A 25,456-nucleotide genomic window follows, 5' to 3' on the forward strand; every position below is an offset into this window, starting at 1 on the left:
CTAAAGGCGCTGCAAATTGCTCGTGAACTTGGCGTGGGTGAAGGCTTTAAACCAAGTAGGAACTGGATGCGCAGGTTCATGGTAAGAAAGGGTTTGTCCATGAGGCGGCTTACTACAATCTGTCAGCGTTTACCGACAAGCTACGATGAAAAATTAATAGCATTTCAGAGGCATGTGTTAAAGCTGCGGAAGCTGTAGAATATGCCACATTTAGGCACAAGGTTTTTTATTATGCATGTAATAAAAATAGTTTTTATTATGCGTGGCTAGGACTCACGTGCTTTATCGTTTATTTTGTGTGAATGAGGTCATTGCCCAGCGCACGATAATGGACGCGGAAGATTGTAACTGTAAACAGCTGGGAGCTGGGCAAGGTCACGCGCACACACTGCGTGTTGTTATCGTTCGCGCATGCCGATGCCACGTTCTACTCGCGCGATGTTGCCACATTGCAGTTGCCTGCCTTCTGTACACTTTAAACACAAATGCCGAGGCTGTAATAAGTAGCATACCTAGTACTTTTTTGGTAATTCTTTACGATTTGTTATTGTTTGATCACGACAAAAAAAATTTTTTCCATGCAGGTTTGGAATAAAAACATTTTTTCCCCACCATGGCATTCTAAAAATAAGGGTGCAGGTCTTACCAGGGGGCAGGTGGTACGAGGGTTTATACGGTATAATGTCGAAGAAACACCACGCAACATTCAAGAATGATTATTCATTTGAATTTCCAATGATAATCGAGTCAAGGTTAGGAGCTACGTATGTGTTTTGTACCGTGTGCAGGTGTGATTTCACTGTATCTCATGATGGGAAGTGCGATGTCTCTAAACATATGCGTACTAAAAAACACGTAGATAACTGAATGTGTGCAGACAAACTGTAAGACTTTTTGTTAAAGATACTGGTAGTGAAAATGTGACTAGTGCCGAATGTCTATTCACTACATTTATTACAGAATATAACCTACCTTTTAATTGTGCCGATCATGCGGGACCTTATTCAGGAAAATGTTCCCGGACAGCAGTATAGCGAAGCAGTATGGCTGTGCCAGGACAAAAACGGCGTCAATTGTTAATGTACTGGGTGACTTGGAGAAGGAAAACCTTTTTGTGGCTTTGAAAAATACTACATTTTCTATTGCTCTAGATGGTAGTAATCAAAGTGACTCAAAAGTTGTATCCTATTGTAGTGATGTTCTATAATAATGAAACACACAAAGTAGAAAGTTGCTTGCTGGGTGCACCTTCTTTAGTACATAGGTGACTACTGGACACAATATTGGCAATCTTTTGCTATCTGAAATGAAATCATGTGAAATTCCATTGTAAAATTCTATAGCTTTGAGTACGGACAATGTGCCGGTTATGATAGGGCAGAAGAGTGGAGTGGCAGCTGTTCTAACAACCAAAATAGAAAATTTTGTAGTGATCGGGTGTCCATGTCATTTAATAAATTTGTCAGCAGAGAAAGGAGCTGCATGCCTTCCAGTTAACATTGACGAGTACTTAGTTGATGTATATTACTTTCTTGAAAAAAGTGTGAAGCAAAAGGAAAAGTTACATGAATTTCAGCAGTTGCATAACACAGAAACCAGAAAAGTTCTCAAACACGTTTGCACGTGCTGGCTATCATTAGGGAGGTGTCTGGCAAGATTATTGCAGCAGTGGCGACCACTCACAAGTCTGTTCATGACTGAAGTAAATTCTAAGAAGTCTTCTGGAAGTACTTTAGATACGTTCACAATTCCGAAACTGAAGCTCGCAAACAGCCCAAAAAATTTTCTCACTTGCAAGGATGGGGTCACTAGCAAAGATGACGGTCAAAGTTTCTGGTTCCAGGTCTGTTTCAAGCAAAAAAAATGTCAAATTGGATCGGTTAATCCTGTTCTGGAAAAAAGAAGTTACGAATCACAAAGTGTACACTCAAGTAATCAGAACATGCCAAAATATGGTGACAGTTTTGCAAATAGTCTTATGTGAAGAAAGATTGTTTATGTTTTGGTCATCTGATGTAAACAAGGCATTTTGCTTATTTGTGTCAAGTACTTTGCCAGTATTTGACAGTCCAAACATAGTTATCCAATCAAGTACACCTCATCCATTTATTGAGGTCTATTTTACTTGACATGCTGCAAAATTTAATGTCCAAATTTGTCAAGCCATCAGTTGTCCTTTCATCACCTTCATTGCTGGAAATTGCCTATCACAGTGAAGGAAATCAGAAACAGGACTCTGACATAGTCATTGGTAGTGCTACTGCCACTGTAGTAGATTCTCTGAAGCATGAGGATAAGGAGGTATTCTTCACTTGTGTTAGAAAGTTTTGTTCTACATGTGACTATATGATACACAAGTTCCCTTTGAAAAGTGATGTTTTGATGCATGCTGAGGTAGCTAACATCTCAATCAGCACATCATCTTTCTGAAGTGTTAAATTTTTTGTGGAATGATTTCCAAAAATGTTGGGTATTAGTGCAGATGATTTGCCTAGAGAAATTGACTTATTGCAGTCTCAATTTTGTAGATTTCAGTTACAAAAACTAACCCCAGAAATTGAGCAGGAGGAAAGGATTGATACCAAATGGTGTTTGGTTGGAGAAATTGTGTCTGCAGATGGCATTCGTAAATATGACAAACTCGCTAAAGTAATGTGTCGTCCTGGCATTTGGCCTCGGTCCCCTTGTGCGAATGCTGCATGCTCATCCCTGAAACAAACATGGCTGCCCCAGACACTGTAGGGTAATTTTACCTAAAATCTATGCCCAAGCTAGTTATCCTGTAAGATGGTGATGCACCTGGCGCAAAAGAATAGCGCCTGCTGCAGAATGTAAATAATTAGGATTCATTGTGGCATTACTCAGGGGAGGAGTGGGCTTCCGCTCGTGTTGGGAGCATCCCGAGATTCAGAAATCAGCATATTACCAGGTCAGTCAGTGACATTATCTGGGGGAATAAAAGCAGGAATTTATAATTAGGTGTTGTGCTTTCCTGCTCTCCTTTCCTCTCCTCACACACACATACTATCTCCCTCCTTTCTCTGGAGCGGCCTTCGTGATTACGCTCTGGAATCCTTCGCTGGATAATCTCTTTCCCTGGAGCGGCCTCTTGAGGATTATGCTCTAGGATATTCCCCCTGGATCAGTCTTTCGAGGAATATGCTCTAGGGCCACCCCCTCCCTCCCACCACTTCCTTGTTCCCTGCCCCGCAAGAGGGCAGGCCACAGCCCCTCTCTGCCCGACTACAGGAGCTGTTCGACAGTGACGACTGAGGACGTCACACCCCAGGGGGGTTTTCACCCCACCACAAGCCACTCCAGCACCGGATGCTGTTATCGGGACACGTCAATTTGGCGCCCAATGTGGGGCCTGTGTCAGTCTAGATAGGCTGAGGACCATGACCTACCACCGCTACAGCTTCTCATCACAGCCGGAGCAACATCCACTTCCAGGAGTGCAGTAAACACCTGGTGGCGCCCAAACCCATCTGAAAGATGTCTTCTGGATTCTGTGCAGCACCTCGCTGCAGTGCACCAGATGGACTCAGCATCCCTTGTGTATGCTGCAATGCCCAGTTTCACCTACAATGCCTTGGTTTTATAGAACAAGTCATTGAACAGGCATATATCCACATATTCCAGCCCTGCAGACAACTTCTGGTGGAGAAGAAGCCAACAGTTCCAGCTCCCCGGCGCTGCTGTGCACCGAACTGCCCTGGGACAGCACTAGTCCTCGTCACCTGCCAGGCCTGCCATCGCGATTATCATCTCGCCTGTCTAGGCTGGGAAGATACACCACTGAACCTTGCAGGGATGTCATTTACCTGCGCCCAGTGTAAAGTTAATCCCACTGCACCTTCAAGTACAAGATCTGCAAATGCACCACGGCCCTTTAGAGGTCAGGATCATGAGGACCCTGTGCAATCCGTCCACCAATGAGAGCAAGCCCTACGGGCATATGCAATCCACCCCACCGAATGTGTGGACCAGATATGTCCATTACTACTTGGGGAAGCCTCTAGATGGTGGAATAACCATGAAGGGCTGTATGACACCTGGGAAGAGTTCACAGGGGGCTTCCTGAACCATTTTGGAAACCAGCCAAGATTGGCAAAGCTTACCGCCCAATTATATGGTATCAAAAGGAAGGAGAGGATGTCGAAAGTTTCTTACTACAGAAAAGGAAACTTTATGAAAGGCTACACCCATGGAGAGACCCAAATGAATTTCTCCCCACCTTGTTGGAGCTGGTGCAGCCCAACCTACGGCCATTTCTGCGGCATCCGCCTCCCGAGAATTTATCCGAACTAATGGTTCGAACCACTGCCGTGCAGCGAGACTGTCTCGAAACTAGGGGCACTGTAGCAAGTAAACCGTGGTCGCCCTCAACCCCGGTGCAAGAATATGCTACCCCCAACAAAAGATTGCCGAAGTGTTGGCACTCTCCTGAACAACACTTTCATCAAGACTGCCCAGTGCTCTGCTGCAAACAATATGAAAGGAACAGCCTCAACACAGTAGGTCCCTGGAGGGAAAAAGTGGTGCCAACAAGCCCTACCCCTACACCCAAGGCAAAAGACCTCAACTCCCAAGCTCGGCTCGAAAGTAGACCCACCCCGAGCCTTATGTGCATACAGCACCACCCACAACAAGAACTGCCAAGAGTCAAGGTGCAATAGCACTCCCAGCCCATTCAGGCCCTTATCGACTCGGCCACAACCACTAATTTTGTGCGCGAGATAGTTGTGCAGATAACAGGGACCTCTATTAAGTCCCAACCCCAAATGACCCAGCTTGCCACCCAGGGATCCACCATGACCTTTCTGGGCAATGCTGTGCTGCAATGCTGCATAGCCGATGTGGAGATGGAGATCCCATGTCTAGTCGCAAAGGACCTTCAAGAAGAACTCGTGCTGGGCCAAGATTGGCTCACGCAGCAGCAGGCGACATTGGACTTCGAAGATAAAACTATACGCTTCGGACGAATGTCCCGCCGAAATCTTAACTGGGGCACCACAGGAATGTGTGACCCGAACGCCCCTAATCAAAGTGGTGTTAACTCTGACGCCGTACCCGCTGCCTGTCCTGAAATTATGTTAATTAAAATGTTAGAAAGGAAATTTAGTCTCAAGGGCGGGGTTCTTTGCCTCCTGGCTGCAGACAGGAACACGTCGACAAAGGGCCCCCCAGGCTGTTATGGCCTCCCAGGACGCCGTATTAGTAAAATACACACGTGACTGATTATTTTATTTCGGTAACACACGTTACAGAACTTCTAGTCGCACAAGGCACTGTCACGCGGCTGGCCGTATCATCGTCAACATTCCCTCCGCCCACACGGCCCTCGAATGGCGGCACTGATTAACGCCTCACAGTGTTCCGAAGACTACCCCAGCGACGGGTGCAGGCTAACCTGAGTTACGGTGACGGCGGGTCGTGACACGGCAAGACTGGTGCCTGGCACGTGATAGTCCGAAATACACTTGATATGTGAATCCGCTAATGTTTGAGCAGGTTCACAAATAACACTGAATTATGCATAGACATAATGATAACGGCACACACTAATCTTAACACGGCAATTAACACTAAATAATTATGAGCGGATCCCGGGCTCGGAATGGATTCGGATCCTGGACCTCTGATGGTCACGTGACGCGAGACTGGTTCTTGCAGTGGCGTGTGCCATGTTTAAACTGGGGACGGGCACGACGCGACCCAGCGTGGTCTCTCGTTCATGTCCGTTGCACGTCCCAGGAATTGAGGCGTTCTTAAATTAAGTTACGCGTTTGGCGCAATGCCGCCCTGCGTGGGCAAAGTTCTAACTCACCGTAGGGAGATCTTAAGTCGTGAGGCGCAGGCACCATGGCGGGTTGGCTTGAAACAAATAATTACGTATTAAGTTGACGTCGTCCGGCCGAAGGCCACCCTAAAGCCCGACCTGCAACCGCCAGTATTCAACCCCGCTAACGGAACGCGCCCCTAGCCATGGCCCACCCGAGACAGGCGAGCCACCGGCAGACAAGGTAGAATCCGGCCACCCATAATAACCACACCGACACTACAGTTAATCCCTCTGATAAATCACACGCAGAATAAAAACAATATTGCGTATAGGTTAAACGTTCTCTCAATGAAAATGCGACGTAGGAGTGCTCGGGCACTCACGTGTGAAAATGTGTTGACGCCGACCGCCAATGCTCCTCTGTCGCATAGACTGCTTTGCCTCATCAACGTCTCGTAAAAACGTGTGCACCGAACGCGCTTGTGCGCGCAGCAAAGTGCAGTGCGTGCGACGAGGCGAACACCATGCAACGAGTGCTGCGCCGGCAGAAGGATCCGGCCGGGAGTGGCATGTCCCTCCGCCGCACTACAACAAATTATTTTAATTATGTTTTCCACAGGTTTTATTAAACTTTATTTTCCATTAATTAATAATTAAGTCTTTGCAAAATCATGTTTCACTGTGCGATTTGTCCCGAACCTGGCCGGTTCAGTTTCCCGCGAAATTCACACGTTTCCGCGGGAGGGCTGGCGGGGGAGGGGGGTCGCGCGCGGCGACACCGTGAGTGTCCTTCGAGAGCTCACCCAGGCCGGCAGCCTGCGCGCAACGCGGAACCTTCAACCTTTGCATTCACCGACATGTAGTTTTCAATAGTGTAATTTCTTTTCAACCTTTTATGTACAGTTCCGCGGTCGGCCTAAATTTACCATGAGGTACTTAACTTAATTCAATCAGTGCTCCAAGATGAGTGTTCTACGTCATACGTAAGTACTGTGGGGAGGTTATGTGGATTTACGTCGGCGCTTCACGCCCAACCTAGCCTACCGGCTACATAGTTTTGGCCCGCACGAGGCAGCCAGCAGGCGACGCGTGCCATCGAACTTAATAACGATTCAGTCCCTGGGACACATCTAGACACCACGTAGAGTCGCCGGAGACACGGGCCTACGTGCTGCTAAACCAGTTTAGTTAGAGTTCGGTAATAGTGTAGTGTATTGTGCGTCAAGATATCGTGTGCCATGTCAGAGTGTATTTTTGTAACTATCGCATCACGTGTACGAGTCTGCCCCTCACGCGCATAAAAATCGTGAGCCGCCACTGAGGAAGTGAGCTGCGCGTGTGACTAGTCGCGTCGGGCAAACCGTTACGGCCAGAACGTGCAGCACCATGTATTGGGCTGTGCTGTATTAAATTCACCAACTACCTTCAGAAGCTTTGTGTTATTATTCAGGCGTCCCGAGTGGCCATAACAGCTCGGGGGGCCCTACTGCGTTAACCCCTACCTCTAGCCACAAGACCGAACCTTCCCTGAGATCACGAACCCGAACAGAAATCACGTCTAAATAGTCAGAGGTAGAGGGGACGGCGTCAGTGTCAGTACATGTGCGAGTGTCCCCCTGGCGGCCTTCTACCTGTATTAATTAAGTGTTTCAGGTGACATAATTAATACCTCCCTATGTTGGGTTTTTACTCCCCACCAGAGCGGTCCGGCAGGGCGAACAGTCTCTCGTGTGACTTACAGTTCAAAAACATAATCCGTAAACATGCTAAAACTAAATCGTAGAAGGGATGTGTAATTTTAAATTTAGTTTCAAATAATTAACGTAAGAATTTAGCGCTCTTAAAATCTCTTGTTAACTTGTTAATTTGGAAAATAACGTAATGAGGTCAACCCCGGCGCGAGAGGACACAGAGCCTCGGCCGGACGCCATGACACCACGGCAGTACAGCGCGACTCATAGACCGGGGTGGACACACGTCCCACGGAGAGGCAGCATCCTTTGTCTACACTGAAGTAACTCCTGGTAAATATAGTCATGCCACCGAAACTTTTTTTTTATTAAGCTCTCCGTGCGTACCCGGTCCAACTTTTCGGTCTAGGACTTAATCCGGCCGCATAAATTCAAAACTCCCTGCACCACACTTGGTCCGCGGGGCAGTTTGCCAGCATACAGCACGGGCCGCCTCCCGAAACCCCGAACTTTTGTTAAAGTCACGCGCCCCGGCGCTGACCTCACCAATGTAGGACTTGGACTAAGTTAGCTGCGGTCTGCGCTCCGCCACAGTCGGTGCGAACACCGCCTTGAAGCAAAGACATACGGGATTGGCCGCCTCCAATCACACTCAACGCCTTATTCACGTAACATTTTTAGTAATTTTGTGCAACGCCTTATTCACGTAACATTTTTAGTAAATTTGTGCAACGTCTTATTCACGTAACATTTTTAGAGTGACTCTGTGTAATGTGTATTTTGTGTATTGCGTGACATCAGCTTCTGTACGACGTGGTGTGTAACCCACTGTATTACGCCAAACCCACAGTCACACGAATAAATGGAGCATGTTATTTACCGCATTAATTCAGCACCTAATTAATCAGTCATACAAACCCCCAACCACCAACAAGTAGGGAATCCTTCATATCCTACGCAACACCGCCGACGGTCCTAGTGGGCCACGCAGGGGCAACCGCCCCCACGACCCACCTCTCGACTAGGAACAGAGCTAGTCTGGCGCCCACCCGGAAACATTCCATTGATAACAGCCTTTCCCGCTAGGAACCACACCGGGTCTCGAACCCGAGTCCCCGGACGACGGCAACATTATAAGACCCGTAGTTGGGTCACACACTTTAACTAAGGACCGCACGACAATTCGTACGGCCGGTTAGGGCCAACCGGGGAGCTGTAGAAAGATGATTCGGAGATAATTACCTATTGATGCTAAACGTGGATATTGGCGCGAGAGTTGGATGCTCCCCGTGCGCGGGCTGCCGGCCCTGGCGAGTGCTGGATGGCTACTGACGATTCTCCCTGGCAACCGGGCCAGGGAGGGGAGGAAAACCCGCGGGAAAAACGACGGAGCGCGGGAAGGCGATGCCGGCCAGTTTTGTGAGCGGAAATATTTGACACAACCATTAAATAATTAAAGACAATTTTTATACTTATTAAAAGTTTTAGTTTCTGTTTGATAATTGATTTACATGTGCACTAGATACCTGATGCGCATTGCCACACCCGTCCGGGCGATTTGGGCATTTAGCCGGCCGTGACTGACATCACGCCGTTCGAGGCGCTGCACTAAGACACACGCGCGGGCGTGTTCGTAGCACTAGCACTGGCTCAGGTGTTGAGGACATATAGCGGCCTGTGCTCTCAGAGGGAGCACCGACGGCGGCGTCAACACTAATCCTGGAAAATGCACGGAACAACAAAAAGACAACCACCCTATGGTTGTGTTGGTGCAAGGGGACCAGCAACCCCAAGAAACTACTTCCCCATGCTCTGCTACAACCAATCTGAGTCAAACTAACTCAGGCAGTGGTTTTCAGTGGTGCCAGAAAGGAGGAACCCCAAAGGAGAAATCGACTATGCAGTCATGGAGACAGCCGCCAAGCGGCGCCTTCATAAATGCAAGATGCAACCGGAATAAAGAGTCTTTTCCAGACCGAGGAATATAGATTCCCCAGAACGGGATTCACCTGCAGCCATGGAGACAGAAAACAGATCTGTTAAAAAACCCGAACCCCAGAAACCTACTAGCCCCTCTCCACCAGGGCAGGTACCTCCAGGACCCTACGACCACGGGAACGGCTGGTCAGACCAGCCCGTTACCGGCTAACCTCAGCATAGTGCAGTGGCTAGTGTAGGGAGGTCAGCCCTGGGACTGAAGCCCAGGTTACTGACCTTTGGCAGGTGCGACGATCTAGGCCAAGGCCACAGCGGGAGGGAGCGAATTGTCATGTCCTGCATTTGGCCTCGGCCCCCTTGTGCGATTGCTACATACTCATCCCTGAAACAAACATGGCTGTCCCGACACCACAGGGTATTTTTTACCTAATCTCTATGCCTAAGCTAGTTATCCTGTAAGATGGTGATGCACTCGGCGCCAATAGATGGCATCTGCTGCAGAATGTAAATAAGTGGGATTCATTGTGTCATTACTCAGGAAAAGAGCGAGCATCCACTCATGTTGGGAGCATCCCGAGAGTCAGAAATTAACATATGATCAGGACAGTCAGTGACATCTTATAGAACATGCTGCAAAGGCTAAATCTGTAAATATTGACTGTAATGATAATGTAACCGACTTGTTCATAAGCTTGGCTTGTACTGAATCAGTCAAAGATCTTTACCCTAGAGACATCTGGTAATACAGTATGGAACTATAACTTGATGTTCTACTTTCTGCTCTCGCTCTCGCTCTCGCTCTCTCTCTTTCCCTCCCTCCCTTCCTCCCTCCCTCCCTCCTTCCTCCCTCACCATACTTCAGAGTGTCCTTAGGGATCATGCTCTGGAATCCTTCGCTGGAGTGGTGTTCGGGATTTTGCTATAACATCCCTCTTCCCCTGGAGCGGTTTTTCGAGGATATCGCTCTAGAACTATCCTCCTGGAGTGGCCTTTCCCTCCCTCCTCTTACCAGCACTGGAGTCTGTTGCTGGGACATGTCAAAGGCCCCCCACCCTCTCCAACGAGGCCAATATGCACACCAATGCCTCTCATTTACATTTTTCACTTTGGTCTTCCATATCGAAGCACTGGGGCAGCAGGGTCATGTGGGTTACCTGGTGTATAGGGGCTGGACTAGTGTGTTTGTCCCACTCGAAGTACGGGAGTAATTGCATGACACTACAGCAGGGTCCGTTGTTGGGGGTTGTTATGTTTTCGGCACTGTATGCCACTGGTAGTCCTGCAGGTGCTTGGGGGGCCAATGTGTTTGATGGGCGAAGGGTGACGGGGTTGGGAATGGAAACTGTCACTCCAGATTGGTCGTTGGGTGGCGACCCGAGAAACACATCATTGTCTTTGCTTGGCTCCTGCGATGCTACCTCTCTCCCCTTTTAGTGTCCTGCCCTAACATTCCCGCCACTGTCTGGACCACGGATTCGCCGATGCTTCGGCAGCACCACTTAACCGGCGCCCACCCCACGCAGTGTGAATGCCCCCCTCCATCTCAGTATCCTCTCCCTCCGAATCCGGCTCCGTGACCGTGACCTTAAAACTGGCATCTGACAAACTAAAATCTGGCAGCCACCCCTTAAATAGATCCTGAGAGTCTGACTCCTCATCAGTGAAATCCGGCCACGCCACTGTTTCGGACGTGTGGCTCGGTAGATGGCTACCTAGGGTTTCGTGTTCTGTGTCCTGTCTCTGGTTTTCTACTTCAGTTGACGGAGTTTCGTCCCGTGGCGCGGGTGAGTTCCCCTCCTCCTGACCACTCGTACCTGCTGGCACAGCACCTGTCAATAACAGCTGTTCTTTCCACGGGGACTCGGGACCGTCATACTCTCGTGATTCGATTCTCTCCTGGTCCGTTGTTTGTTTCCAGGGTTCGAAACCTGGTGGGGTTCTTTCCACTGCATTGCTGTTCGTGAATAGTTGATACGCCCTTCGTGCCCTAAAATTATATTATTTTAATTTAATAAAAAAAGGCATAGGAAACAGCTGAGCAAAATTATAAAGAAAAATAAAGTATTAGCAGAGGGGGCACGAGGTGGTGAACAAGACAATTTTATACTCCCTGCACACAAGTGACTTGGGAGCTAGTGGATCGTTTAAATAGATATAGGTAAATAAGAAAATTAATAAACACTACATAAGTAGGTTGGTGATTTCCTGTTTTATTTAAGAAGGCAAAATAAATCTGTTTTCCCTTTGTTTTGGTTTCACAATAAAATGGTATTAATAATATATTAAAGTTATTAAAAGGGGGCCGGCCCGATATTATTAAAACACGTTATATTATACTGTTAACAACACAAAATGACATTTTATAGCAGGTTAGGTTCGTCCACTTATTACTGTAACAATTTCACATATTCTTATTTAATAAGTCCTCTAAGGCACTGCTCGCTGGTATTTATTAAGGTAAGTTATTTTGTTGCTTGTAGGGAGAAGTTATATTTTAGAGATCACCCGGGGCTTCAAGTTGAACATCTGGCCGGGAGGAAGCTCTTCATAGAGAGAAATGAAGCTGGAGGTCCTGGACAACATGATGGGTGCAATTTCGGCGCCCAAATGTTGGACCCTGTCTGAAACACAAGCCAAATCCCGACGAATTAGACCTGCTTTCAGACAGTCAAACACAGTCGGCGCGAAAAGGACAACAAACGGGAATTCAGGGAGGAAAAATAGACCGAAGTAACTCACCAAACAGGGTGTAGCTCCTCGGCTCAGGAAATGTCTCGCGCCGACATCAGAAAGGCGCAGACCGAGAACTGTGCGGATGACGCGGTAGAAATCATCATTTAGTAAGATAAAAAAATTAATAAACTTTAAACTAAAACATGACTTGTTTTCAAATTATTATGACTGACTGGCTACTACTGAATTTTGAAGCTGGGATCACATCCCTTAACACAGCTGACTACATTCCTTATTCAAACGAGTTCGTCGTTGCCGCGAAAAAGCCTCTTAGCAGAGGTGATGCCGAGATGACGCGGTAAGTAGCCGAAGTCAGAGTCCTGCAGTGGCGGACAAAACTCCTAATTAAAACGGGTGGTCGGCCCTAGGGAAAAAGAGGAGGAAAGTTCGGCTCTGGGCCGAAAACTTCCAGAGGAGACCGAGGATTCGTAGCTACGACTTCAGTTGTTTGCGCCGAAGGGCGACTGCTGCGTTCTCTACCGGCAGGCACAGAAAGCAACATACAATCGACTTTTACATGATGCGAGGAGGAAGCATAGGGCCTTATGGCGCAGCCGGTGCTGCGCTCTGGCAGCCTAAAGGGAACAGAAGGGGGAGGTTGGCAAGGTTGCCAACAGGAGACGCGGACGTCAGCTCCACTCGCTGGCGACCAGAGCAGACGTTACTATTTCTGTCGCCAGATGTCGTGGGTGGTCCATCTTTAAACATATTTTTTCTATAGCAAATCGTCCTTTAAGTCGGCCGCTGCCTGGCAGGTTCACGTCAGGTCAATGATCCTGGGCTAAATTCTGAGAATCAAGGTGGGTAGCTGTGGGGGAGAGGGGGTACAAAAAACGCAACTGGGCTGGGAACAGGGGTTCATGGGATCCTCGTTCATGCTGAGACTCGCTAGTCTCAGCAGGTCTCTACGAAATAGAAGAGCTTGCAGGCCAGTAGCTGCTCTATGCGATTTTAGGGCCGGTTTTATGACCCCCGGCTAAAGTTCCGGCTAAAATTTAACCGCAGGCTAGCTCTTATTTCGGTTTTATGACTCCCTGTTAACGTCTACCTTCCAGTTAAAGTTCCGGCTAACCTAGCGGGTGGATGAACCGGCCGCTAGCTGCTTAACCGGAGGCTAAGCAGCAGAAAATAAAATGGCGATGTATCAGGCGAGGTTAGTTGTTGATAGTGATGATGACTATTTGAGGAATTCTATTGAATATTTGCAGGATGCGATGTAATAATTTATTACTAAATATAAAATGCTTCGCCGTATTCGTCAAAGTTTTATTAAAAATTACATGTCATGAAAGTGTAGTCACGCTTTTCTATTCTCGTCGAGTCGTGTATTATTATTTGACTTTAATTGATCACAAAGTACATAAACGTATGCAATGTATATAAACTTAAATGTTCCTGCTTAAGAATATGTGTAAATAAGTGAATTTTAAAATTGAAAAACGAGGGTTATTATTACCTATAAAATGTGTGTTTTCGTGGAAGTTGAATCTGTGCATTTATTATTTATCGTAATACAGTGGACATATGCCGGGAATGAAATGCACTTCATACGACTTCAGACGTGGTTATAGTTCAATGAATACAATTGAATGTGAAAATAAATGTTACCCAATTATCCCTTTCCTATCTTACAAACCTTTAGGTACTTATTATCTACCTGCCACGCAAGTGCAAAACGAAAACAGCACTGGAATTATTCTGTTTCCCGTATCCAAGTTTATCCCTTGATCCTATCGGCATGACCCTTTGTATGTTGGTCTTGTTTTACATTAGACTTGCTGTTTTAATTTAGAATGTTGAAAAATCATGTACATAACTCAAAATACCTAACATATCACGATACAAACAAATTATGTCAGGTCTTGTAAAAATGCATTTCTTTCGTATACCTACGTTTTACAATCATAATTAATTCCCCAGTGAAAATGTCTAGGATCTCTCGACCTACTACTAAATTAAAACAGCAAGCATCCTGTACCACAAACTAATTCCATTAAGGATCGGATTAATTTGGATACGTGATACGAAACTATTAGTACAAAAATGAAACCTACACCAGTGAAATGAAAATCGACAAGTATTTTCCCGAAACAGCGTCTATATTATTTGATTATGAAATAAATTTATGAAAGAAATATGTGTTCTCTAGCAAAAATGTCATCCGTATTTATTTGTTTGTATAGAATTACTTCGTTAGTTTTGGCTTAATATATAACCTAACAAATTCATGAGTTTCAATACAAGAGTAAAGTTGAAAACACACGGTTTTGAATCGTAAATTGTAATTTTATGGTTTAATACAAAGCAGGTTTGACGTCGAAGTAGTTTTTGGTTAATTTAATTAGGTATATCTGTTGCAAGATAAAGTTCGCGGCATATTTCTTTACTGCAGCTGTAAACATTCCGAATCATAATACAAACAAACAGCTGACTAACATTCTACCAGAAAAAAAACTGTCTCGCAACAAATGTTACTAAATTCTGGTTTATTTCATTACCAACACACCCATTATTACACCACACGCTTCGTCAGGTTCCGGTTAGCCAACTGCAGGCTAAGTATGGGTCTTAATATACCCCTCGTTCGTTAACCAGAGGCTAGCCTAACCTGGGGGCTAGCTAACCTGAAGATTTAGCCGGAGGTCATAATACCGGCCCTTAGTCATGTAGGGAATTAATGTTACAGGGTAAGAACGTGACTGTAAGTGGGAGAAATGCCATACGGGCTGCTAACGTCTACATTATACTTGCAAAAGATCAGATTGGTCCCTAAGAAAAGGAACTTCGGTCCACTGGTGCAAAGTTTAACTAAGTAGAGTACACCAGCCTAACAAAGTGTAAATCACCCTTTTGTAACTAAATAATATAGAAAATCAAATTTCCAAAAATAATTTAAAATTATAATAACAATTTAAAAAAAAACGTGCCGAAATACATAATTTCCGGCACATGGTGAGTTGCATGTTATTAGGCGAAGGTCGTCCCTATGAAATTTGGCCGGCCTGCCACTTGGTGTGCGCACTGTGTATGAAGTTGGTCCTATTTGCCTCAACCCTAACCATGGCTCTGACCACTTTGGTGCCAGCCCGGCACAGAAATTACATCTTTTGGATGATAGGTGATGTTGCCTGATGTATACCCAGTCCCCGGGTTCCAGAGGAGGGGGTGGGCGTTCGGTCTGTGGCGTGTGACTTATTAGGTACTGTTGCTGGTTGTGTCATGCTTGTTCCCTTTGCTATTCTATTTTGGCCCTGATATCGTTTCCCAGGGGGCATGCAGTGGCTGCTGCCGCTACCCGGCATTCACTTGGAAGAGCTAGAGTCTGCCCTTGTAACAAATCTGCCAGTGAATAACCTGTGACATTGTTCGTACGCCTCATGAGACAGTACAAGAGCTGGGGAATGTGGATATCCCATTTAGAATGATCCTCCCCCAACCTGAGACGGAGTTGAACCTTGATGTCCTGATTCCTCCGCTCGGTGGGGTTGGCACCGGGGTGATAGGTGGGGTGGTGTGGTAAGTGACGTCCCATCTACAGCAATTCTCTCGCCATTGTCTGCCGGCAAATTGACAGCCGTTATCTGTCAGAAGGATTGCGGGATAGCCGTAGCGGGGAAAGACTTCCCCCTCCAACAGGGCCGCTATTGTTCCCTCTCGGACATTAGTGATGGGGAAAGCTTGAACCCAGCGCGTGAACATGTCCGTTATCATTACAAGAAAACACTTTCCCCATGTCGTACGGGGGTAGGGGCCCATAATACCCAACGCTACTGTGTGAAAAGGTTTCTGGGGCCTGTAAGGGTGCTGCTGCTCCTCTCTGTCAGAGCGGCGTGCCTTACCCTGCTGACAGGCTTGACACTCACATACGTGGTCCCTGAAATCCCGGGTAACCCCCGACCAGTGGAATATTTTACACAATTCGTCCAGAGTTTTTTCTGCGCCTCGGTGGCCATCTAAGTCATGATCATGAAAAAACTTTATGGTAGCACTTCGTGCTCCCATGGGTACGTGGGTGTGTCAGGCCTCCATATCCCCTGGTATGTGTGTCTGTAATATGCCATCTATGCACCGCTGATAAGGAAGCACCTGCCGGCTACAGACCTCCACAGCCTCCTGCGTGGCCGTTTCGCCCTGCTGAGTCTGTCGAACGGCCTGCAGTAGGTCCGACAAAGTGTTTGGGGGCCTATTGTCTGGCTCGGGGTTTGCCTGGGTAGTGACATACGAAGCTGTGCATGGCGGGTTTTCCGGTGGTGTCGGTGCACTACCCTGAGGGGGCAACAGGTCCTCCCAACTGTTGTAATCCTGGTACGTGGTGTCTGGGTCCGGGTGACGGGACAGCTCATCTGCTAGCTGGTTTTCCTGTCCCGGCACATGCTCCACACAAAAATAATAATTCTGTAGTGTCATAGCCCACCTTGTGAACTTAGATTTACTGCTTTGCATAGAATCTAACCACTTTAAACACTTACTGTCTGTGCGTAACGTGAACCTCTTCCCCTCCAAGTGGTGCCGGTGCATCCGCATTGCCCACACGACTGCAAGGCACTCTTGTTAATTTGCGTGGTAGCGGCATTCGGCTGGCCCGAACTTTGCACTGGTATACTCCACCAAGTGCAGTTCCCCATCATCATCCAGCTGGTAGAGTACTGCCCCCATGCCTACCTTACTAGCATCTCTTTGAGGGTAAATATGTGATTCTGGCCTTAGCCGAGCTAGGGTGTGGCATTCCCGGAACAATTGCTTGACATGGTGGCAGTCTTCTGGGCGTACGGGCACCTGCCAATATCCGGACTTCAGGTCCAGTGACGAGAAGAAACGGGCATCCCCCAATCCGTCCAATGCATCTGTGATGTTAATTAAAGGATGTGGTGCGGGTACAGTAATTGAGTTCATCGGTTTGAAATTAATGCAGAACGTAAGTGAGCTATCTTTCTTCTTTGCCATTACCACTAAACAATTATATGGTGACTCACTTGGTTCCACGACCCCATCTCTCAGCATCTCGTCAATTTGAGACTGAATCACCTCATCTTGGGTTAGAAACCAAGTGGCTCATGGGGGTAGGTGAGGATGGTATGCTCGGTGACATTGGTGGGCCGTAACATGTCGGTGGCTGCAAATACCTGGGGCTGCTGGGCCAAGATGTCCTCAAACATCGGTACAAACTCACCCGGGACCTCGTTGCATAGATCAGCCAATGACACAGGGTGTGTGGGTTGTGGGAGGGGGGGGGGGTGGCTGTCCCAGGCAATACATGGTCCTCCAGCCCTGCCGGCCCACGTGCACCTTACCCTCTTTGAAATCGATTGTGGCATCCTCCTGGACCAACCACGGTAGGCCCAGGATGAGGTCGTCCCTCAAGCCTCGTACCACCAGGGCAGTTGTTCGACTCGACTGATCTCGCACGGTGACAGTTACCTGGGCGCGCCCAGACATGAGCGTGCAAGTCCCCTCTGTGGCCAGCTGGACGTCCTCCTCGCCAGGCTCCAGGTTCCCCTCTGGCACCAGGTGGGTCGCGACATATGTGTGGTTGGCCGCGGTGTCCACCAAGGCCTGAACTGGATGTCCTTTCAGTAGGACGGGCACCTGGAGCAGCATGCCGGTGTTGTCTCCAAGTCGTCCCAGCCTGGACGGTCCGTAGTCAGGCACTGCCGGTGCGGCCGATGTCGTCGGTGGTGCCTCTTGATGGGTTGTGCTCGCCGACGACCTGGTGTGGGATGCTGACAGGTGATGCACGCCGTGGCTTTCAGGCATGGCAGTCAGCGGCGGTGCAAGCATGCGTGCTGGGCGTGTAGTAAGGGAGCAATGGCCAGCTGATCTACTGCTCCATACTGGCGCTTTCCCGTCTGGTGTTCCCTGCCTTCCTTTTTCATCCATACCGCGGACCTGGTAGGGCACGCATTGTGCCAGTGGTATTCTCCTGTCCTGCAGTACCGGCACCGTGGTGGCTGACCGGCCCCTCCCTCCTCCTGGTGTGGGCGTTGTTCTTCACGACGAATCGCTCGATCCTGTCGAGGCCAGATGGGGGGCTGCAGGTTCCGCAGAGGCGGCGGGCCCCCATAAGGGACTAATGCTCGGGCGTCTGCCGGTGCCACTGCCTCCCGGGGTGTTGCTGATCTCAGCACTGGTGGTGCCCTGCGCATGGCCCCAGCTGAGTGTAGATCCTCCTTGATTTCCCTGGCCAGATCAACGAAGTCTGCTAGTGGTAGCCCTGTGGTGCTTCGCAGGAATGGCCACAACTCCAGCATGACCAGCTCGCACACGATTGACGTGACTCCGCTCATGAGCTCGGTTCCCCCTAAGCGCCGATGTAGGCGAGCCTTGTTGTAGATAAAGGATTCGACCTCTTCTCCTTCCGCCTGTGGATGGCAGAACAGCTGGCGTAGCGCCTCTGCACGTGCCCTCGGTCCATTAAATCGTCGCTCCACTGTGGTGGCAAATGTCCCCCATTTCGGCCCACCAGGCCTGGGCTATTCCCTGGAGCTGACCACTGACCCGCTCCACCCAACACTCCACTGGCACGTTCAAGAGACATTCGTGACATGCCTGAATGAAGACTCGCGGATTTTTGTAGGCTTGTCCCGCAAACTCCGGTAGTGCCACCCGTGCTCTTACTGCTCGGAGTATCGGTCCTTGTTGCACCATCTCGTTCTCGCATATGTGACACATAAAAAGTCCATCTTGGAACTGGAGTAATTCACCCCGATTGGTGCACGCACGATGCTTCACTATCCCACATCCATGGCACTTAGCTGATTCTCCAGACTGCCCGCAACAGCCGGCCGCACTGCAAGCTTCCTGTTGCCCGTGCCTCTCTCTCTCTGCTGATCTGACTCCATTTTAATGTTCGGTGAACATGTATATATTTCTCCCGCATGACCTCCCGCGATATCATTCGTAGCTCGCGGCAATGAACACCACCCGCATCTGTCCTCCCATGTTCACAGCAACTTCCTGTATGTCCTGCATGACATCACCCGACTCACACTGTCCTAACAATGTCACAATAATGTTCTCACAATGTTCGGTATTATCTCGAATCTATCGCGCGCAGCTGACGGGCCGTATTGGGTTGGGTTTCACGCAGAGCGGAGTTGCGATAAGGCGCAGAGTGGAGTCGAGTTGCAATAAGGCGCGTAGATGCGAGTGTGAGATGCGTAACTAAGAAGCTTCTCACGTCATCCCTTATCTGTAACTCTCCGCGCCGTCTTCCTGTTCCCCATTCGTACTGTCGCATCACTGGGTTTTACAGACTTGAAAAGTTTGAGTTTCTAACTTGAGATAATTTGTAATTTTGCTAGTCCTTGTTACTAGTGGCGCGTCTCCGGCTGTTCAGAGTCGGTAGAGAAGGGTTCGTGCCCCATGGCCTAAGGGATCTAGCCTGCCCAGGATGATTTCTGGAAATATAAGACAGCATAAAGTTTTCGGGTTTATGTGGATAAAACACACCCTTTACATTGGACTACCGCGGTCCCGCCTGGGCAATTTCAATAAGGGCAATGCCCGGTTCCGCACGCTTTATTTTCCCCGAACACTTCAAGGGGCGTCCCACCCGTACTGTAATCGCGATCCCCCAGATAGTTAGGATCTAGCGTCTGTGTGACGTTTCTTGTGGTATGATACCTACCAAGAAAGGCGGCGCCGTAACTGTGCGTCCGAAACCTATGGCATTAATAATAACCCTGACACCTTTGAATATATATACTGTATAGAAGTCGTGAGTGGATAGGATTTACTCTACGTTTTTCAGAAGCGTATGATGAGCAGCTTGGGAACTTCACCGCTGCAGTGCGCTGCCGTAATGCCCTGTATCGTCTTAGTTGTTATTTACACGTTAGAGCGCAGCGCTGTCACCCGCTGTCATTCCCCCGCACCCCTCATCCATCATTCACTGCAGCTCAACGTCTTTCCACAGGAGGGGGAAGGGGTGTTTGAAGAGTTCGACACTTGTCCGCTAGGGACCACCACAAGTCGATGCCCTAGAGATGGTGGCGATTGCAGCGGTGAATTAACCAACTACCTCAAAACCGTATTAGAAATATTAACCTGGGCTGGCGACTTCTATACAGTATATATATTCAAAGCTGACACTGACACAATACGACTAACTAATAACTAACACATTGCGACTAGCTTTAGGCACAATGGCTCACATGCAATTGCAACTAAAAATGGATTAAAAAAGAGACAATAAGAGCTATTATTAATATCCAGGAAGCGCTCCTAGACCGCATCCCGCCACCGACACAGACTGGATGGCGACTTGCTGTGTTGCCAACGCTGGCCTCACCCGAGCTGTCGAGCGACGTCTCCCGCGTCCACCTCCCAGCGTTTTTCGAGCGCAACTGCTTCCACCACGTGCCGAGACCGCGACTCCCCTCCTCCGCGAGCCCGTGGAACGCGCGGATTGGCCACAGGCGGAGAACCACGGCCTAGGCGCCTAATGAATAATATGAATAAAATAAATAAAAAATAATATGAACTATAAAAACAAATAAAATATAAAATGAAATACAATACAAAATAAGTACCCACAAAAGAAAACACAAGTCAACATGGCATCCTCGGTGAGTAGAACCACTTCCGCGAAGCACCACTCGGCAGGAGAAGCCATTGGCGTGACATATAGGCCTATAAGAATTAAGGAGGCCTTTGGGCCGATGTCTGTTTATCTGTAGTAAATTGGGTGAATATATCTCAAGTGAAGTTTTTATTCTACCTTATGCCACATAAGAAACATATTAGATTAAAATATATGTTAATAGTTTATAAAGATATTCAATTACGTGATGTGGCATGAAGGAAAATATGTATTACACACTGAACATATAAACACTTATATTTCATAGCATCAAGTCTTACACTTTCTTTTACAACAAACTCTTAATGCATTCAGAAGGATACCTAATTATAAAATTGTAAAATCATAAGATCTTCTCATTTATAGCATCAGAGATGATATTATTGACATTTCATGTTGTTGAAATTTAAAGTTCTAAAAACATACTCTTTTTTTCCTTCAGAAATAATTTTTATTAAACCTTAATTTATTTCTAGCAATCATTTAAATGCCATTGAAATAACTTTCCACAGTAATAATGAGGATTGATAAAATAATTCTTTATATACATGGGGCATCCCTGTAGTTAAATGTAAGGTAATGTTCTAATTTCTTCACATACCTGCCACCGCCGCTGATTCATCATATTGCCATCCGGGGCAGTAAGCGTGGGCGAGGCCAGAAACCGTTTCTATAACTCGCTAAGTGCATAGTAAATCAGGTGCACCCCACACTGGTGAAGAATCATTTGAATCGCCGGGGGGGGGGGGGGAGTCTTGTTGGATATGTTTGACACACTGGCCTGTGTGTGCATTGGTAGGTTGTGTAATGCTAGAAAAGTTACGTGTACTTAATTCGGCCATATACAGTAGCAATTTACAAGTACTGATTATCAGGGGCGCAACAACTAAATTTCCAAAGGGGGGGCAATATATACTATTTTATAAAGAATCATTTATCCCCCCTATTGAAGTGGGGGTTCCCCTGGGAAAATTTGTATTTCAAGGTAGAAAATGGTGCTATTTAAGCATTTTTATTATCTAAAAATTGATCACACAGCACTTTCTTTGCCCTCGTTTGCCCCCACTTTAAGGTTTCAGAGGGGTGGCAAAATACCCTTGCCCCCCCCCCCCCCTGTTGTTGCCCCCCTGCTGATTATGTAGTTAATAGGTCTTAACAAATGGCACTCTGAAGAAACAATGACAAACACTGGCTGTATCCGAATACCTAGGGATGCGTCCTTTAAGTTCACGTCCCTACATCCCTAAAAAAATGCACCCACAGTTTAAAGGATGCATTCTAAAGGATGTACGATAGGTATCCGAATTGTTTTACAGGTAGCACTACCTGTTGGTTTGTCATTGTACTAATGTGGATTGGCATTTTCTATTCATGACATCTAAGGTGGGCCAGTAAAACGTAAATGAACATTCAAAATTGTAAACAATTTCGGATGATTTCAATTATCGTTGGGAATTGAAATATGGAAGAAAATTTGAATCAGGGACATGTTGTTCCTACAAATCAAATTAATTTACTGTTTAGGTGAATTATGTAAACATATACTTATGGTATAAGTATTTATAAATACCATAGTTACAATTCATGTGTTTATCTTTTAGTTCAAAATCCATTTTGATTAACTATCCCGTATCACACGTGCGAGAGTCGCATCCCTAAAAATCTCGAATTAGTGGACGGATGAGAGGATGCATTGACATCCCTTGTGAGAATTCGGATACAACTCAAAGATGGCCGCTTCCATTACGATGTACTATCTATGGATCTCTTAGCTAAGGGATCCATTAGGCCATTATTCGGATACAGCTACTATTAAAAAAATACCAGTTATAATAATTCAAAGCACAAAATAATGAAAATAAATAAAAATAAACTTTACAACCAATGTTTTTAAACCAGACTGGAACATCAATTTAAAGAAAGTTTTTGCTAATTTCTTTTCTGAAATTTTGATATTCTTATCAAATTTTGAATAAATTATGTTCACATTATAAAATGAATAGGAGTCTACAGATTTATAACAAACATTTCTTCAATCATACAAGGGCTTGTGCGGGGCCCTCAATGGTTGACCAGCTTGCCTTGCCCTGGAGCAACCCCTGATTACATACTTTAATAATTCCGCTCTGAGATCTCTAAAGTTTAAATATTCTTTAGAGAATGAAGTAAATAGCTACCACAGCGTACAGCTGGCACAGCTGGTACAATAGATAGAAAAGGCCTATACATTAGAGCTAAAATAAAGTCATATAAAATAATATAATAATTATATCAACAACCCTGAAAATACTCTAATAATATGCTCGAGCCATACATCACTCAATTACTTATCAATGATGAATTCATTTTCTGATAAGCATCACGTATTTTTAAAAGTAAATACGACTGAAATATGTAAAGACAATAACTGCATGTAAAGGAACTGCGTATCTTCCAGTGACTAACTTAATAACCAAATATTTTCAAACACAGAAATGGAATCCTAATGACAATAATTAAACATCTGACCAAATATAAAACAATTACTTGCCTGAAAATTTTTATTATGAGTATTTTTCTTAGTATTTAATAACTGCCAAGATAGCGGACGATGGCCGTGTTTATATCTTGGGTCAACGGAAAAACATCCCGGCGTTGGCTGAAGTGAATTCTTCGGGTGTGTTCGGGTATTGTCCACCACTCTTGTACATCGTAGGGTCGTAGGCTACCCGTCCCCCTTTAGGGATTGGATGCGCCAGGTTTTTACCGTTGAGAAACCTCTCTCTTACTGCGGTAATTTTGTGTTTTTTTTGTACGCAGCTGTTGGTATGACTCACGCCACGATATATTTATTATTAAAAGTTTGTTTTCTGGTAATTGACAGGTTATGTTGATTTGTTAAAATGCCTAAAGACGGCTTAACTGCAGATATCCGTGCTCTGTACAAGAAGAAAGCAGAAGAAGAATTGCTTGTATTTGGTTACTCGTGTAAACTCTTTCGGGACGACGAGAAGGCTATTTACATAGATCAAAAGAAACATCTGATACCATGGATGGGGGACGAGACGCTTCAGATAGACAGATACGATGTGCGCGGCGCTTTGGCCGATTTACGACCTTACGAGCCAGAGAACCTACACACTATTCTTTCAGAATCAGAACGACTTATGGAACAACTTTGTGACGGTGAAAGGTACAGAGCATTGCATCGAGATGAAGACGAGGAAGTTATGTATCGAGAGGAAGAAGCTAAGCGTTTGGCAGGAAAGGCGTATGGACAGGTTTCGTTTGCGTATGACGAGCCCGGTGGAAAATTGATGGACAAGCAAGACATTCCCGAGGAAGAAGACGAGCCATTCGTTCCAGTGTTTGAATTTCCTGCAAGTATGACTCTTCCAAGTACTGTAAAATTAAATACAATCATCGAAAGGACTGCAATGTTTATAAGTCAACAAGGACCACAAATGGAAATTCTGTTACGGACGAAACAGGCAAGTAATCCCCAGTTTCAGTTCTTGACGTTGGGTACACCATTGCATCCTTATTACCAGCATCTACTAATGTTAATTAAAACAGGTCATTATCATCAAGTCAAGCCACAGAGAAGTGAAGATGAACATTATCTACATCCCACTTTGGCTGGCAACCAATCGCGAGTAGAGTTAGCACCCTCTGTTCCAAGCATCAGTTACAAGCCATCACCAGACTGTGCATATTCAATGCTTGTCAGTGAAATCAAAACGAGACAAGCTATTTGGTCGGATGCGGCCAGCAGTTCTCAAGTTTCAGCCAGTAACGAAGTAAACGAAAGTCCCTTGCCCTCTGTGTTGCACCAGGAGGACTCCAACAGCAGTCATGAAAGTGTTGCCCCTCCCCTGTCAGAGAACCTCCAAGTCATAATCGACAAAATGGCCAAGCACGTGGCAAAAAACGGGAAGGAATTTGAGGAGTTGATCAGGACCAGAAATGAGCATCAGTTTGAGTTTTTGAACCCAGCACACTATCTTTACTCCTATTACTGTGAGAAGGTGCAAGAACATAAGGAACTCGAGCAACAACATAGGCCTGCGAAAGAAGAAGCAGAACCGCAAGAAAATCTCAAGATCAGCACAAAGCAATCTGGAAAGACGACACCTACTCCTGTTTGCTTTTCTATTAGAAAGCCAAAAAACAGTGAAAATGTCCTTAAGGTTCCAAGTGCTCTGTTAGTGGATGGGGAGGACTCATTATCAGGCGTTGAAGATGGTGAGCAAGAAGATGAAGAGATGAGAGCAAAGGAAAAGCTGATCAAGCAGGAGCGCAAGAGACGAGCAGCAGCATTCCTGACCCACCTAGGCATCGGCCTGCAAGCCGCGGAGCCGCCCTTTACGCATGCCGGTACGCCAGGGACCCACGATGCAGGGAAACTGAGAAGAAGCAGGGAGGGTGGGCATGTATCGGATACCAAGAGTGATGTGCAATCACGGACACACAGCAAAGATCATTTGAGTTATCGGAAAACTGACAGTTCAAAATCCCACACAAAACATTCGAGTAATAGTGGGCGTAGCAGAAGAGACGATGGTAGTCGTCCACACAAGCGAAGTCGATCGTCGTAGGCATTATGCTTGTGCTGTACAGTGATATTCAAAACCTTTGTAAAATAGTGGAACAATTATTTATAAAACCATTTTATGAACTAAATATGTGATCCTACAAGTAAGTTTATCATATCGTACATGATGAAATAAATTTTTATAGTTGCTTTAA

The 25,456-nt window shown here is 46.5% G+C and overlaps 1 protein-coding gene across 1 annotated transcript; it reads left to right on the forward strand.

The window, feature by feature from the left end:
• Window positions 1–23,528: 23,528 nt before the first annotated feature.
• LOC134541020 (splicing factor, suppressor of white-apricot homolog) lies at window positions 23,529–25,456 on the forward strand. Its single transcript, XM_063384155.1, has one exon. The coding sequence runs from the start codon at window positions 23,611–23,613 to the stop codon at window positions 25,303–25,305; it is 1,695 nt and encodes a 564-aa protein (XP_063240225.1). The 5' UTR covers window positions 23,529–23,610; the 3' UTR covers window positions 25,306–25,456.

Source organism: Bacillus rossius, chromosome 1 (assembly GCF_032445375.1).
Source record: "Bacillus rossius redtenbacheri isolate Brsri chromosome 1, Brsri_v3, whole genome shotgun sequence".
NCBI lineage: Eukaryota > Metazoa > Arthropoda > Insecta > Phasmatodea > Bacillidae > Bacillus > Bacillus rossius.

Bases quoted from the DNA above. Each gene is read 5' to 3' on its own strand.
- LOC134541020 (XM_063384155.1), top strand. From the start codon at position 23,611: ATGCCTAAAGACGGCTTAACTGCAGATATCCGTGCTCTGTACAAGAAG.